This window comes from Schistocerca piceifrons, chromosome 2, assembly GCF_021461385.2.
Source record: "Schistocerca piceifrons isolate TAMUIC-IGC-003096 chromosome 2, iqSchPice1.1, whole genome shotgun sequence".
NCBI lineage: Eukaryota > Metazoa > Arthropoda > Insecta > Orthoptera > Acrididae > Schistocerca > Schistocerca piceifrons.
This window is the reverse complement of record NC_060139.1, coordinates 394,193,395-394,210,886: the sequence shown is the minus strand read 5'-3', so window position 1 is coordinate 394,210,886 and position 17,492 is coordinate 394,193,395. Positions and strand designations below refer to the sequence as shown.

General features: G+C 40.5%; 1 protein-coding gene across 1 annotated transcript in view; it reads left to right on the top strand.

The window, feature by feature from the left end:
* LOC124776475 overlaps positions 1–16,313 on the top strand; it is a 57,810-nt gene extending 41,497 nt beyond the window's left edge. Inside the window, exon 3 of the mRNA XM_047251488.1 lies at positions 7,672–16,313. Within this exon, the coding sequence (XP_047107444.1) occupies positions 7,672–7,939 (268 nt within the window). The 3' untranslated portion in view covers positions 7,940–16,313. The remainder of the gene's footprint in view (positions 1–7,671) is intronic.
* The last annotated feature ends 1,179 nt before the right edge of the window (positions 16,314–17,492 follow it).

Below are 17,492 nucleotides of genomic sequence, written 5' to 3'. Positions count from 1 at the left end.
CTGTGGAAGTGTCGTAGTTATCGTCCTCCGAAAGCTAAGTTCTGCAGAAGTCAATGTACTTACCTCATGATAAACAAAAGTGAAATGCTTTGCGTATAGATATCGTAGTTATTATGCTTATTGGCGTGATGAAGAAAGTACTGTACAGTAACGTATTGTTGTGCCACGAAAAAGGCTGTCTCATTGCTGCTATACCACAAAAGTTACTACTAAAACATGTTTTACTTTCCAGAATAAAACAGAAAACTGTAAAGATATAAAACAGAAACACTGCAAAAGCAACATTGTAAATTGTCACTCATTAGTAGCGTCGTGATAAAACCGTGTAGTTGTCACATAAACTAACCACTGTCATCTGGAATCTCACTGAAAGTACTTTAAATCCAGAATGTATTTTCAAGTAAACCAAAATGTTGCATTATAATCTCATTAGCAGTACCAGTATGTGTCCTAAGTATGTAAGCCTGATAGTCGTTAAGTAATCGTGCAACTAACAAGCAAGAATGTACGAATACAACACTGTGTCGTCTGTTCACTATAACAATGCATTCGTAATTTCTGTTTAAAAATGTTTCCCAGGTTCTAGACTGGATATTTAACTTCAAACATTGTTGCATGGTAAAAGTTTCTAAGTCTGACAATGCATACTAGAAATGTGAAGTGAAAAGTTATATGGCAAAGACAAAGTTGTGAAATGTGGTGTAAACCTTTACTCTTCCTAGTACGCAGAGTTTCAACTTCAACGCAATTATCATGTGGTATACGTCGGATTCTGTAAGGTCCATTGTAAACTAGAAAGAATTTGTGACTCAAGTGTTTCTTCTTACGTGACAATGAATGAGCTTTAATGAGAACTTTCTGACCAATATATAATTTCTTTGCATTTGCTTTACCGTGTAGTTTTCTCCTTTTGTCTGCTGCAGATTTTATATTTATAATAGCCAAATCAATTATGTCTTTGTGTCGAAGTTTACGTGTATTCGGGAAAGGTACAAGCTCTCTGATTCTGTTCGGTGGTTCTTCATTCCTCAGTACAAGAGTAGGTGGTAAAGCAGTGGAGTCATGAGGCATTTCATTCAGCACGTTTTGAAATAAGTGTAAATATCTGTCCCAATGCCGATGCTTTGTGTGACAATAAAGTCTGCAAAGCTTATTGATTTCTTTCATAATCCGTTCAGACGGGTTACAATGTGGTGAGTACAATGAAATAGAAACAGGTTTGATTTTATGATTCCGAAGCATGTGTGACCAAACAGCAGATCTGAAAACGCGGTCCGTTATCTGAAATGACTTTACTAACGTGTCCAACTTCACGTAAGAAATTTTTAACAAAGGCGTTGGATACAGACCGTCCAGTGGCTTTACGTAACGGAGTGAAAGAAACAAATTTTGAAGTAAGTTCAACAGCGACTAGAACGTGCGAAAATCCATTAGATGTTCTGACAAGCGGTCCCAAGAGATCAACAGCAGCAAATTCTTTTAATTTAGAAGGAATAATAGGAAACAACGGAGCACGATGTGAGACAGTAGATGGTTTCGCCTTTTGACAAAGTTTGCAAATAGACAAGACTCTTCGAATTCTCTTTTCCATATTGTTAAAATAACAAGTCGTTCGAAGAATATGATAACATTTTCGTGGGCCAAAATGTGCATAGCTGAAATGAATGTACCAAATGAGCTTATTAACAAAATCGTCAGGAATGCAAAGTTCCCATAGCTTGTCATCAACAGTGCAGCGTTTGAACAGTATGTTGTTTCTAACCAGGTAATAATGCCGAATCTGTGTGTGTGTCTTTTCATACCATTTGCTCTTGATGTCTTTCCAAATCGGATCTTTATCTTGTTCATGAGCAATGTCCTTTAAAGATGTGGTGATGAAGTTTTCAAAGGCGACTTTCTGAATGTAAAGAATACTGAAATTTTTCTCGAGGTTGCCTTCTGTGTTACTTTTCTCAAGCCCAGCTGGTGCGCGTGACAGTGCGTCCGCAACAATGTTCTCCTTGCCGGGAACGTAGACTATTGTGAAGTGGAATTCTTGCAGAAACGATGCCCATCGTTTCAACCTGTCATGATTTAATTTTGAAGACATAAGGAATTGTAATGCACAATGATCATTGTATACTTTTACGTGCTTACCAGAAAGAAAGAAACGGAATTTGTTAAATGCCCAAACGATAGCTAAAGCTTCTAATTCAGTAACGGAATAATTTTTTTTCAGATTTTGTTAGCACTCGGCTAGCAAAAGCAATGGTTTTCTGAACGGTAGTGTCATTTTCTATGGCTTCTTGAAATAAATGGGCACCAAGACCGACTTTAGAAGAATCCGTGCGAAGACAGAAATCTTGTGACGGATCTGGATGAGCTAGTATTGGCGCGTTAAGTAGCGATTCTTTCAAAGAATTGAATTCCAACTGTGCTTGTTCGTCCCAGTTCCAAATAGTATTTTTTCCAGTGAGAGAACAAAGTTTTGGTGTAACAAGAATTTGCATATTCAGAAAACGACGGTAAAAATTTACGAGACCTAGAAAACTGCGGACTTGTTTTTTTGTGGATGGAACTGGAATGAAGCTGATTGCTTCTAACTTTTCAGGATCCGGCTGAATGCCTTCAGAAGAAATAATATGTCCCAAAAACTTCACCTTTGTCCTACCGAATTCAGACTTTTCCAAGTTAAATGTAATTCCAGATTCTGCAAAAATACGTAACAAACTGTTGAGGATGCGATTATGTTGTTCCCAAGAAGCTTCTGCTATTAGAATATCGTCCACATATAAGGTGATGTGACGCGAATGAATGCTGCCGAAGAAATGTTCAAACCAAAAGGAAGTTTCCGAAACTGATAACAAACGCCGAAACAAAGGAAAGCTGTGTATTTTCTACATTCTGGATGAAGTTCGATCTGATAAAAGCTGGATCTGAAATCAATGGAAGACAACACTTTTACACCATTAAAATTTTGAAGAAGTTCTTCCAACGTTTGCGGCCTGTCTGTTTCAGGAATAATGATAGTATTGATTTGTCTCGAATCTAAGACAAGTCTGATAGATCCATTTTTCTTCTCAACAACATGTAATGGATTGTTGTATGAGCTTACTGCAGGCTCAATAATGCCGTCATTAAGCATAGATTGTATTTCTGTTCTAACACGGTCCCTATAATGTGCTGGAATTACGTATGGTCTAACACAAAATTTAGTATGCTCACGAACACGAAATTGGTATTGAATTCCCTTGATTGTTCCTGTTTTGTGAGTAAAAACTGTCGAATGTGCTTGTAAAAACTCAAAAAGGTCTTGCCTATCAGTGTCATTACAATTCTCAATTGTTCGAATTTTATTCTGAATTAACTCATTAGTATCAACTATGTCGTCGATATCATCCCTGTCAGTACTTGCAGGGTGATTGTTAGTGTCTAGTTCCGTAGAAAACTCCGAACTGTTGTCTAACAAAAAGTAAAGCCGATTAATTTCTTCGTCATGGTTTGAGAGCCAATCTTCAAATTTCATAGCTATTGACTTACCTTCTTTCTCTAAACTTATTTTAGCATCGTGAAAGTTTAAGATTGCTTTGTATTCATTCAAAAAGTCTACTCCCAATATAATTTCCGTCGACAATAATGGAACAATGAGAAAGTTCATAGAGAAGTTGTGGCTTTGACAAAAGAATTCTAAGTTGGTTTGTTGGCGTACATCTACACTTTTTCCAAAGATTGCACCTTGTAATTTAATCTTACATAACCGAAGTGTGGGGCAATCGTTCGATTTGTTACATTTGCTAAAGGCTGTTTCACTAATTACTGAAATGGGACTGCCAGAGTCAAGTACTGCCGTAAATTTTACGTCATTTACAGTAATGTGAATCACAGGATATGCAATGTTGTTATGTTTTACGTCGTGTTCCTGGAGTAAGATGTCCCTAATGTCTTCCATTTTTACGTAATTGCTAGCTACGGCAGCTGCTTCGTCAGTTTCATACGTACGTTTCGTGGCTGCCAGCGGTATGAGTCATTGCCTATTGTCTCTTTGTTGGCGCACGTCGTTATTGGAATTTGGAGACCTAATTTCTACAAATTCACCTTGTTGAGAGGGCCCTGCTCTGTTTGAATCCCGCCAGTTCTGATGCAATTCAGGTCTGTCGTTACGATCATATCGTCTGTCGTCATGTCGGTAGATTCCATAGTTTCTTTCTTGTCGGTCACGTGGTGGAGAATTTCTCCCTGAATCGTACCTGCGCGCTGGACCGTTGCGTCTAAAGTTATTCTGTCTCCCTTGATAATAATTATTTTGGTTCCCAAATTGTCTGTTTCTCTGATTGTCTCTGTGATAGTCACTACAGCGGATAGGTGATCTTTCCCTGTAATTATTACTACTCTGCCAACGGTTGTCATACGGGTGGTGTCTGTTTTGGTCACGATATGTGTTGTGAGAATAGCCTTGTTGTGTCCAGTTATTATTGCTTTCATCGCGGAATTGTGACAGATGTGACCTGTGATTGTTGTACTCCTGTTTTCGCGTTCCGCGATTGTCAGTGTCCATTTCCAGTTCTTGTAACAGTCCCTGAAAAGCTTCAATGTCGTCTTTGCAACGTCCTGCTAAAATAATATGTCGTAAATGTTCAGGGAATTTGATTAAACAAATGCGGATGAGTTCTGAGGGGCTGTATGGGTTTGACAGGTACTGATTCTTGTGCAATATGTCTTCAAAATATTTCACAAGACTGGAAAATTCAGATTGTTCGAAATGATTCATCATTATGATGCTATGTTTTACTCGGTCTTGTGTAGCTTGAGACCAATATGCTGAGAGGAAGGCATGATAAAATTCTCCTTCACTGTGACAATCGTGAATGACCGATCACATTCTAACAGCTGGTTCATTCTCTAAATAGCCACACATAAATTCTAACCTGTGCTCCAATGACCAGTTGGGAGGAAAACAATGAGAGAATTGATGGAGCCATGCTTGTGGATGAATGTCGTTGGCAGAATTCTTTAACGTTTTGAATTTACGTGTAGTAATGAACAGCTTATAGTCAAAATCATCGTGTCGGCGAGTCGCATATCGGTCATTGTTACGTCGTTTCCATTTCAAAATTCGGTGCACCTTGCCAATTTCTTTCATAATTTCCGAAATGCGCTGTGTTATTATTTTGTGGCTGTTCCGTATTTCTATGTCCCTCTTCCCGTATTGGGGCGCGAGTGTCCTCTGAAATACATAATTCTTGTATTACCTGTGTCAGCTGATCTTGTACTTCGCGAATTTCTCTTTGGTGTTGCGTATTAATTTGATTCTGATTTTGTTTGAATTTCCTAATTTGTTCGCACTCTTCTGTGACATTAAAGACTACCGGTTTTGTGTCATTCAGATTATCATCTACCTTCGTAGTTAATTATTTAGCTGATCCGAAAGTTCAACTAATTTCTCTGATAATGAACTAATTTCCTCCATGTGTCTTTCTGAACCAATTTTTAGAGTATCTACTGTGTCCTTTAAGTTTTCCTGAGTTTTTGCAAGTTGCGTAACCGAATCGGTAGATGCAACTGAGTCAATTTTAGCTTGGAGGGTCTCATGATTTTCATGAACAATAGTTTGCAGTTCTTTTATGGCTGCTTCGTGATTCTGTAATGCATTTTCATGACGCGAAAAAATAGGTTGGAAATGCTCACAAATTTGTGTTTTTACGTCATTACAGACTTCTTGACATTTCGATTCTATTTTATGTAACTCAGTAGTTAAATCTTCACGTGTTTGTTCAAGCGTGGTGTGAAGATTTTGTTCCATTGTGTCTAACTTTTTAAGATTTTGTTCCACTGTGTCTAACTTTTTAAGATTTTGTTCCACTGTGTCTAACTTTTTAAGATTTTGTTCCACTGTGTCTAACTGTTGCTGTGTTTGTCTTTGCTGTTGTTCCATTGTGTCTAACTTTTGAAGCCTTTGTCCCATTTGTCTCTGATTTTGTTCAATTTGTTGCATTAATTGCAATAATAATGTATTAGTGTCTGGAATCTGTTTCTCTATGCTTTTTGGCAGTGCATTTTCACCGGCAACATTCACATTTTGACAAGCAGAAAATGTGTCTTGACTCATTTGAGAAAACGGTGAGGACCCAAAACCTGAATCTACAGTATTTGCGAGATTGTATCCTGTCATTTCGGATTCCTGAGGTGAGCTGTTGCCGACCGATCGATCGATAATGCTTCCCTGTTCACTAATTGTTTCACTGTGTACACCATTATTTGCAACCCGCTCCATTTCACTATGCGCAATTACCAAATTACTACTTTGAACATTAGTTAGTTAATTACTCTGCGGCGCTAACACACTGCTTTCGTCTTCACTGTCATTTCTCAGTTTACTTTGGAGCCTAGTATTACGTTTTTCACATGCCATAATTATCACAATATTTCACACGATAACACAGAAAAGCACAATTTGAAGAGCAAAATAAAATAACAATGCAATGGAAATAATGTCTACTTAATTGCAAGCGCAGCTGCGAAACACTTGGTGCAAATCTACATGCATGCCACAGCTGTTTTACTGTACAACAATGAAAAACTACAACTACAATGGAAATTCTCTCTATAATTATGCACTAGCAATAAACAAAAGCTACACTAATTACACAAACTACAAGAAAAAATTAGAAGATTCCAGTGAGGTATCCTGGCAGGGTCGCCATATGAAACGTCCCCTTTGAAAAATTATACATGACTGTGCTTAAACCTGACACACAATATTTTTAGCACAACACAATCTGACTTTCAAAAATCCATACAAAAGAATGGCCCTGACTAACATTAACCTATACGTTTCACAAATCACTTACCTCACAAAAATCTTGGTTACTCGAGCTACTGCAATAAAGCAAGCGCCACTACTGCCAGCTAAATAAAAGATTCAAACTACTGAAGGCCCTAACTACTGATAGGCATAGTTAGCAAATGAAAGATTTTAATAGAGAACAAACAATGTATGTACCTTAATAGTCATAATATATATAGCAGTACATGACAAATTTCAAAACTCCGCCATTTCTCTCCCCACATCCACCACTGCTGGCGGCTCACCTCCAACTGCGCAACACTATGCGCTGTTCACAGCCAGCTGCCTAACACTACAATGGCGAGTATTACAACAATGCAAAGCAGCCACAGACTGCACACAGCACAGCCAGTGATTTTCATACAGAGGTGGCGTTACCAATAAAAAAACCTAAACAGCCTAATTACACCCTCCTGAACCCACCGATTCCATATTCCGCTAACAGTCATTGGATCTCGACCAACGCGAGCAGCAGTATCGCGATACGATAAACCGCAATTTTGGTAGGCTACAATCCGACCTTTATCAAAGTCGGAAACGTGATGGAACGCATTTCTCCTCCTTTCACAACAACGTTCACCAGGCAACGCCGGTCAACTGCTGTTTGTGTATGAGAAATCGGTTGGAAACTTTCCTCATGTCAGCATGTTGTAGGTGTCACCACCGGCACCAACCTAGTGTGAATGCTCTGAAAAGCATGTTAGAGCATCTTCTTCCTGTCGGTTAAATTTCGCGTCTGTAGCATGTCATCTTCGTGGTGTAGCAATTTTAATGACCAGTAGTGTAAGTAGGTCGACAGAAAGAGCAGGTGGAGGGCGCGCTGTAGTACGGTGTTGCGTGTGTTGCAGGGGCAGCCCGCCGCCGGTGGTGGTGAAGGGCGGCGGCGAGCGCGCGGGCGACCGCAGCTGTTCGTACAGCAGCGTGCAGCAGTACGTGGACTCGCTGCCCGTGGAGCTGGACGCGCCCGGCTCGCTGCTCAGCCTGCACTCGCTGGGCCGCGACCGCGCCGCCTCCGCCGCGCCCTCCGCCCACAGCGGCAGCCCCCGCACCGCCGCCGCCTCCGCCGGGGGGCCCGCCGCCAGCTTCTCCATGGAGGACCTGCTCTTCCTCGACTGAGCTGCTTCTGCCGTCCGCCGCTGCCGCTGCCACTGCTGCTGCCGCCACCGCCGCTCCTCCCTCTCCACTTTGCTTTGCCACCATATTCGCTACCACTGGTTCCCTGTTGTACCATTTTCCGCTCGTGTACGAAGTACTTGTTCCTGTTTACTGCGTCTCCTTTTCTCTTAGTTCACGTAATTTAGCGTGCACGGAAGAAGAATAAATGCTGAAAGCGATTTTTCTTTCGGAAAGCTTACAGAATTTGTTTGCTCGAACAGTAAATATACCTTGAGAATTCTGCTTTGAGCAAAATACAGTATTTGTTTTTCTTTCCATACCTATACACATTTCGGTGGTATTGCACCGTGCTCAGTGAGGAACTCTGTATTTTACTTAAGAGAGCATTTTGTTCACATCCAGATAATTACTCTGCAGTTCACACTTACGTGTTTGGCAGAGGATGCATACAAACACTGACCGAAAAGTACATTCGTCGACTTTACGGTCAACTAATAAGCCTGGAAAAACTAAAGAATCACATACATCGACATGTCTACACCGTTCTATTCCGTTCTGTTTCTTTCGTTACTGTACTGAAGTAGACAAACAGCGACAAGGCAACATTAACAACAGGCCATGTGAAATCGGAATTAAAACTCGAGCCTTTTCCAGTTTATAGCGGAGTTGGTACATCAACCAGTATATCGGTATGAAGAAACAAGCAGTCTTGGTTACAGTGTTGATTTTTTTAATTATTTCCCAATGACGTGTTTCACCTTCATTTAGGCATCTCCAGATTGGCCGATATTTGGCAGCAATGGGTGGGATGCCATGCATAAAATATCCCAGCAGGTAAATGCCCAAGCCTTAAAAACACTGCACGACGTCCTTATAACGGGTTGCGGTGCAGTCTAATGCAAACTGAAAGGCGTCAGGCCTACAGTAAAGCTTTACATCGTAAACATGCCGGAGGTGCAGTTCATATTTTGGTCGCACACATCATACTTTTTTAAAACCAGTTTACATCCAGTGTGATGTGAGCAACCAGAAGATGCTCTACACCGCCGGTGTTTTTATAATGTAAAATTTTACTGTAGACCTTGTCGCATTTTGTTTGCGTTGGAGTAGACCACATGCCTTAATAAGGACACCACGTAGTGTTTTCAAAGCTTGGGGATTTACTTGCTGGGATATTTTATGCGCAGTAGCCCACGTACTCAGCGCTACCAAATGTCAGCCAAGCCGAAGATGAAACCCATCATTGGGAAATAATAAAACATTTAAACACTGCAACCAGGACGGCTTGTTTTTCCATATTAAAAATTGAGGCTTCCAATGTAAACACAATCTTTCTCGTCAGCGGATGACTGTACGCTGGGAGCGCTGTCTTTTTTTTACAGTGGAGCTGAAGTTTGTGACTGGTTTTGTGATGTCGCTTACAGTTCTAACTTCTGTTGGCGGTGACGTAGGCCCGAGGGTGGGATTTCCATGCACAAATACCGAAAATCAGTAATGCGGCGCTAAGCTGCTCCTTCCTCCACCTAATCCGTTTGAGGGGCCGACGTAAGAGACTACCCCTAGCAGCATCTCTCGCAATGAGAGATGGTTTTTGATTGTTCGTACTAATAAATCTGATCTGACGCGGTATAAACAGCGATAAGATTTGACACAAAGATGCCGCCCTGAAAATCTTCGATGCCGTAACAAAATATACCGTTAAGTAAAATGAAGGATGTTGAAATATCATCGAAGGACGCAGGAGCATACTCAGCATATGAGTCTAGGGAGGGGGGGGTGTGGCAGTAACAGTTCGTTTTCGTTTTGTTCTGAACGACAAAATAGTTTTGAAATTGCGTGTCAGATGCCTCTAGCTACACTAACTATTAGTATTCATTAACTTTTTTCTTCGAACATACTGAATTTATCTGCCCATGTTGTTTGGTGGGACAGGATTCGAGTTCGGTTTCAGAAAGCATTTTTGTAGGGTCAGGGAGAAGGGACAGGTGCCCTTCCTGCTCGTCACTGGGTACTTTCTTGTATGGATGAATAGAGAAAATCAAGAAATCATGTTTTGATCAAGGCAGAAATCTCAACAACGAAAAAGTTTTGAGAATGAATCCGATTACTTCGTAGTGTATCTGGAAATGCCCTTTTGGTAGTTACTCTTAAGGACTTCTCTAACAGTGCCCCCCTGCTGCCTGAGGACTGCAAGTAGCATACCACTCACCTGCAGTGTTTGCTGAGCGAGCACCTCGACAACTACAGCGTACGCTTCCTGCTATACATTCGCAATAGTTGCTGCACGACCCCGAAAAAAATTCGACGTTCCCGCGCCTGTCAAGGTGTTTGCCTATCCAGCGGTATTGCCGTCACTACTGCGATTAAAGATGGCTGCCTTTCACTTGACAGATACCACACACCGTCTGTAAGAAGACTGTCGGCGACATGACAGAGTAACTGAATCAATAGAAATCGATGTAAACAGACTGATATGTAATGTTTTGCAGTCGCTACCAACTTCAGCCAGCAAAGAACAGTGTTCACTACATACAGCATCTCAATGAATAAGAGTTTTTCTTTCCCAGTCACACAAATTATTCAGTCAGCAAGACTCTGCGGGCGCTTCTCCTTTCATAGACGTAGGTGGCCTAAACACTGTGTTACCTGCTAACCTAACGCTGGCAACTAGCAAAAAAAAACTAAAACCGGTCGATCTCATTAGCTTTTCATAGATTCGCCTACTCCTATCAGCCACCTCGACGAGAATTTCCGTAGAGTATGCGTATACTAGCTGCACGTACTCCTGTTGACTCCACCCTTATTAGTCGAGAAGTGCCTAACGTGAACGCCGAAGCAGAAACATCATAGATCAGGCACTGAGAACATTGCAGACGTTCATTATGCAGTACCTTGTATCGCAAACATCAGGCGTTAACTTATCAGCGTTTGTTTTTTAATTTCAGTTAAGGACTTAATCTTGTGGACATTTTTCTTGTATTATCAAACTTACTTTATTACTACTTTTGACAGGTCACAGTACAGTGGCAGAGTTAAGTAACTGAAATAACTACTTTTCTGGTACTAGTCACAGTTTATTTTATTTTCACTTCGCATTTCAGAAATTGAATCCTCTCTCATCAGGTCGATTCATGTGAGTTAATACGACATCTTTTTGTTGTGTTTAAATTCAACCGACGATAGGTGTTTGGACATCTGAAGCGCGTAGTGGAAATAAATTGTCACTGGTAACGTAAACCTTTTTCAATCGCTTTTAATAACACCAACGTTAAAGCCTAAAATATATGCATTTAAAAATACAAAGATACGTTTGATAATATTTCTTTATCTTAAGGCCTAAAGCTGGTAACTGACAGGAGCTGGACACACACGTCGGAAGACAGATCACTTAGGCTGTATGGAATGAAACAGCTGTGTCATGAAGATAACTATACATTCTTAGTGTCGTGGTGCAGTGCGGAGCTGCTAAAATTGTCCTAGAAACGAATACAAGAAGGCTCTCTGTAGGCCGACAGTAACAATTACCACCACCACCGACGACGACGACGACGACGACGACGACGATTGTGATCACAATTCCCATCAAAATAGTTATTTCGCGAGGATTTCATATTGACTTCGATATTCTGTGCAAAATCCAGTTATGTAGAGGAAACTAGGTTACGATATGGGAACAAGGAACTAAAGGTAATTCTCCCCTTGTTCTGTATGTATGATAACAAGACAGAGTTTCAGTGTTTGAACAGGATGATTCAAAATTGCAATCTGAATACTGATAGATCAGTTGAGTCGCGGATATGCGCTGTTGTGAACTTGCATGAAGTAGGAGTTACTAACTTTACAGCTCTGAAGAGCTCTCGGAAGCTACCTTATTAATGCATATAGAAAAGTATCTAGGTAGAAGACAGCATTGTTTCGGATATAGCGTGGTCTGTAAATTTTGAAACGTGATGTTTATTTCCTTGGGAAGCTTAAACTGCTCATACAGAAAATACGGGCAGGGTTAACGAGCAGGGCCCATTAGTAAACTGAGAAACATATTATATAAAAGCAGTAATTGCATTAGCTAACTTCTCATCGGTTCTTGGCAGAATATTTTATACGTTCTGAATGAAAAAGAAATGAACGAGAATGGTGTAATATTCTACAATATTTATTATTTTCAAACCGAATTTTGGTGGTTACATCATCGTCAAATACAAGGATAAATATGTGTGTATGTGAAATTTTTATGGCATCAAACATTTTATAACAGTAATGAACTACAGACTATCTCAGTTGGCTCCAAAGATGACAGTTGTTAATTTTTGGTTAAAGCGAGAGGGATGCTTTCAGTAAAAATGGGATGTAAACTATTTAGGTTAGATAAAATATGCGACACATTAAATGCTGAACCATATGATAAATTACAACAATTGCTCTAAGAGGAAAAAGTAAATGAACAATAAATATAGTAAAAGTTAGAGACATGTTCCAACGGGATGACTGAATAGGATAATCTCGTCCTTAAAACCTCCAGTATTACAAACAGGGACAGCATAACATGTGAGATTAAACGTGCAAATGAAGCAACAGCAATTATACAAAGTAAAATATTTTTAACACTGCAAGTGAAACTCTAGCAACTGAAATGAAGGGAAAAAATGAGGAAACTGAGTGGAAGGAGTAAATTAAAAAGTGGTCTGGATGAGATTGTTAGTAGTATCTCCAGTTAAAAGTGTCTAGTAACGGAATTACGTCTGATGATTGGTTCTATGCATGGACAAGATGACATATGGTCGTTAATTTCCATTATTGCAGGTTGTTAATCTTCCTTTCTTTGTCGATTTTATGTAAGACTTCTTGTTATAGCTGGTAACTGTGGCCTTCTCGAAGCACGCAGTCTGTAACAGTAGTCTCTTCCTTCCCTAATTCTCCATTTTCCATGGTGTTCCTTCAAGCGGGTGGATATTGCCCCACCAGACTAACCTCGATACAATTTGCCACGATTATCAATGGTTTTGTATATACCATTCTTTTCCAAAGCCGAAGCGCTCTTTGTACCATTTGGCAAAAAAATGTGTGCACGTAAAATAATGTTCTGTGGTTCCTGGATTTAAGCTTTTCGGCCAGTTGAAGAGAGACTGTTCGTAAATATGGAATGATGCACCATTTAGTAAGGTTTTGAGGTGTTGGGTCAAGTAGATGGTAATGAAGAGAAAACACTTCTTGTTTTTGTTTTTTCTGTATTATGGAGTTTGCTAAGGCAGGAGTGTAGCCATTATTTAATGGTATTGTTTCTTTGTGTAACTCAGTTTGTAAGTTGTCTTCACTCCTAGCGATGGATATTAGGCGATGTATCATTGGATGAAGGGTAGCGTGTTGGTGGATCACTGGGTGTTGAGAATTGACAGGTATATGTCAGTGGTGGTAGTCTTTCTGTAATTTTTGAAAGTATGAACGTGATCACTGATGTCTGTGTACAAGATTATTTGCACCCGATCGTCTCCACACTGTGGGCGTCTATGAAATCACGTGCGGCTGCAGCAAAGTGCATATAGACGAAACTGGAAGGGCTATTACAGGACATATTAAGGGACACGAGTGCCACACGCAGCTGAAATAAAATATGAAATCGGCGGTAGCGGGACACCGCGAGAACTGTGGCCTTGACATTGATAACAATAAAGTACATGTGCTGAATAAGGAAACCAAAAAATATAGAAGAAAAGTCCGAGAAGCAATTGAACTTTCGAGAAACACATGTATCTTCAATAGAGAGGACGGCTACTGTCTTCAGACATCGTGGTTCCCCGCCATCCGGGATGTGAATACGCGGCCGCGCCATGCGAGCAATAGAAACAACGCCCTGGAATCCACCTCTGCAGACAATAATATTTTGGATAAACATTTCCCCTCTCATGCTCTACCGAATGATATGGGCCCACCAACAGCAACAGGAGTTTTAACCAATAACTCTTCTTCAGCATACGGGAAAAATCCTATTTTAACAAGTGACGTTGGCCCTCCAATGGCAGCCACAAAAGTTATACCCAACAGCCTCCTTTCGGCATTAGCACGGGAAAACTTCTCTTACTATCCAATGACGCTGGCCCACCGGCGGTAGCCCAAGGCTTTTACCCAATAATCCCACTTCTCCAGCACAAGCGCGGGGAAACTTCACTTTGTAAGAGGAGATGACCCTGGTCTCTGACAGTGCTGAATGTGCAGGGGACGAAGATTCCAAGAAAGGGTTAGAAACGCCGATTGTTTGAAGAAATATGATGCAGCCTAACAACCCAGAAGATTTTAAGTTCAACGTTATCTTGTTCGTGTATCCCCACGAAACGAGTCACGACATTGTGCACTATGTTGTTCATTTTCCCCTAGAACAATTGTTGTAAATTGTCATTTAGTTCAATATTAAATGTCACATAATTCATCTAACCTTATATTTTAAATCGCGTTTTTAACGAAATAATTGCTCCTGTATTAGTCAAAAACTATCGATTGTCATGCATGAAACCAAATGAGATACAGACACAGAGCAGACAATGAGCTCTGACCTAGTGTGTTCTACAGGAGCCCTTGGTATGGGCAATGTTTCGAGTGCTGGTCATCGGGTTCTCTTGACGCCGTCTTCAAACGCGAGAGTGCAGCGCGTCCGTGGAGCACTGCAGTCAGCAATTACTCGTAGTTGCGAGCGCACCAGCGATCTTCAAACTTTCTTCATATCCGAATGGTACACTTCCGGATCCGGGTCCCTCATACAAATTTAATCTACTAAGCACCTCCCATAACTCCTAGAAGTCTGTGATGTGAAACACCCTGTGTAAGAAACATTACTGGCAGGAATCACACCACTATAAATCCACCAATGATCGCTTCAGATCCAACATAACATTATTAACTGGTGGATCACCAAGCTCTGATATACTAAAAGGAGGAGATAGGAACAGACCTTCTTATGTTGTTGACTGTCGCACCCTCTTTAAAGGTATTCGTTTACATAGCAGATTCGCAGGTACCTTACACGCGGAAAAGAATCTACAAGAATCGCTCAATTTGCTACCTCAGACGCTCGCAGCCAGTCTATGTGGAAAGGTGTACTAACCAAACAGGACGACGTTTGTCCACTCCGTCTTCAAAATTCCCATGTAAGTGACCTTATCTCATGTCTCTCCTTAAACAGCTTGTGATACACGCACGTAGAACTAAGAAAAGAAATATAAATGCAACTATACAGAGGAGAAAGTGACCATCGTCCAGTGGTTACCTGCTGTTAATCTCTCACAGCCACGCGCCCTGATTCGAGAAAACATGTGTGGTGTATGTTCTCTCCATCAACACAAGAGAGAAGAAAAAACGCTTCTTGTTCTCTCTCCGCTGTTTGTGGGACAATTTACAAAAATGAATGGAATTTAGTTGAAGATGTTCACTTGAATCCAAGATTTTGTATATTACTTTTCCTTGAACAGAGACCTAACACCTGGTTTCTGCTTGCATTGAAGTAGTGCGGTGACGTGCTCAGTTTTATTTACACCCCTCTGCTTACCAGTGGAAAGCTTGATTCGCTTTTCTGCTAGAGTCCAATACAAAAGTATGTAAGACCAGGCATTCCGCCTAGGTTGTGTGCTAACATTGTTTCATGTACTGTAATGACATTCGCAGTGCGTTGGCGTAAATAATGTCTAAAGATACGGTAGTTAATTCATTAGTATTTAAAAGCTAATTATACAGGCTGGTTAAGCAACTGGACTGTTTACCAGGAGATGCTGCATATACCTTTTGTACTAGTTTTTACAGTAAACTGAATGAAATATTATTTTCTCAGAAGGACATCTTGTGTTGTGAAGGACAGTGAATCCGTTTCAGAACTGAATAGTTTTGTCTTGCAAATAGAGCTACGGTATCCACAGTTCAATCCAGAGTTAATTAATAATGAGTTCTTCACTGTTTTGAGGCATTGTTTAATGCTGAAATTAATTTTATAGGTCTTAGATGCCTTTGCCCTCTCAATGAAGCCATAATGGAGAAGTTAGTAGAGAGAAGTCGTCACTTGTGGAAATTAGGTGAAAATGATGATAAATTTTTGTATGTAACGACAGAAAGAAGAACCTAGTACTGTTATTTTTATATCCTACGCCCTGTGACTGTGATATTAAATTATAGTAAATAAAATGCTTGTTTTTGTGTACTGTTTATCATGATAATATTGTAACTAAGGAACTAGTCTTATTTTGTTCTTGTTGTGTATAATAAATATGGAAGACTCCTATTTGAGGTCTACATTAACTAGGAGCATGCGTAATATTTTATGTATAGAATGAAGGTACAATAATCTGTTACACATAAACTCCTATGTACTGGGTTGACTGTTATATCTAAACATGATAGCAATAAAATTTTTATCCTATATGTAAACGATAATTATTTATGTTGTACGTCCCTCGCCCTTTCTAGTAGTGCTCTAAAATAGGGAACTAATCTATTACTTTCCAAAGATCTGAGTTAGGAGTCTTTGGAGAAGGAACAATTAACATATTACAGCTCACTTTCCGAGGAAAGAAATCCGAGGGCGCTACCGAGGGTGCTGTTTGGAGATATGTCAAATTTCCGTAAAGCTGCATCAACTCTCAACATAAATCCATCTTCCCCCTCCCCTCTCCCCCCAACCCCTTACCAGTTCCTTCACGAAAAAGAGATAGAAAGAGAGAGTTAGACTTATTATACAGGACGGCTGGAGTCGCGTGTGGGATATGTGGCGGGTATGGAAGAGGTGGATTATGACGGCAACTGAAAGTAATAAAATCGAGGAAAACGTCTTCTGTGGTTGCATTTTCGGGTTACAAAGAGACCCTGTAGGACGGAGATAGTTATTCCATTACGGCAGTCGCATAAGTAACAAGGATCGGTGGCAACAGTTAAAAGATTTTAAAAAGTAACAGCGATATTACTTGGCGAATGCGGAATAATAGGAAGGGGCTGAGGCAGAGGTATATTTTAAAAGAGACACGGGCAGAAGACATACAGCTTAATGCAAACTAAATGGAACAGAGCAGCTGTAGATAGCCTAAGCCAGAAGATGCATTTTCTGAAAGAGGCAGTTGCAGAAGGCATACAGCTTTATGCATACTAGATACAACAGAGCAGCTGTAAGTGGCCTAACCCGTCTGTCCTGGAAGAGATGCAGAGTACAGGAGACAAAGACCTGTAGCAAGTACAAGAGAAAATGCGGGAAACAGTCACGTGCCCCCCGTACCATGGTTCCTGATTGTTTGTTCAAAGAATGATGGGCTACGCAATGTCTTCGAACGGGTACTGTAACGCCCATGGACTTCGATCCAGCAGTTCAACACTGATGTAGCTGCAAGTGTAACTGCTTAAGACGACTGGCTACTGAATGTTAAACGACATAGCAAGACAATAAAAGTTATTAATTTAGAGGGGACGACGCTGAGACTATTGGGGTTGTACGTTACACTGTTCAAGTTCTCCAGAAAGTCAATATAGAGGCTTAGCTATTCACCCTTCACTGCTTGACCGCGCTTTGCCACGGGTTCAATTACCATAC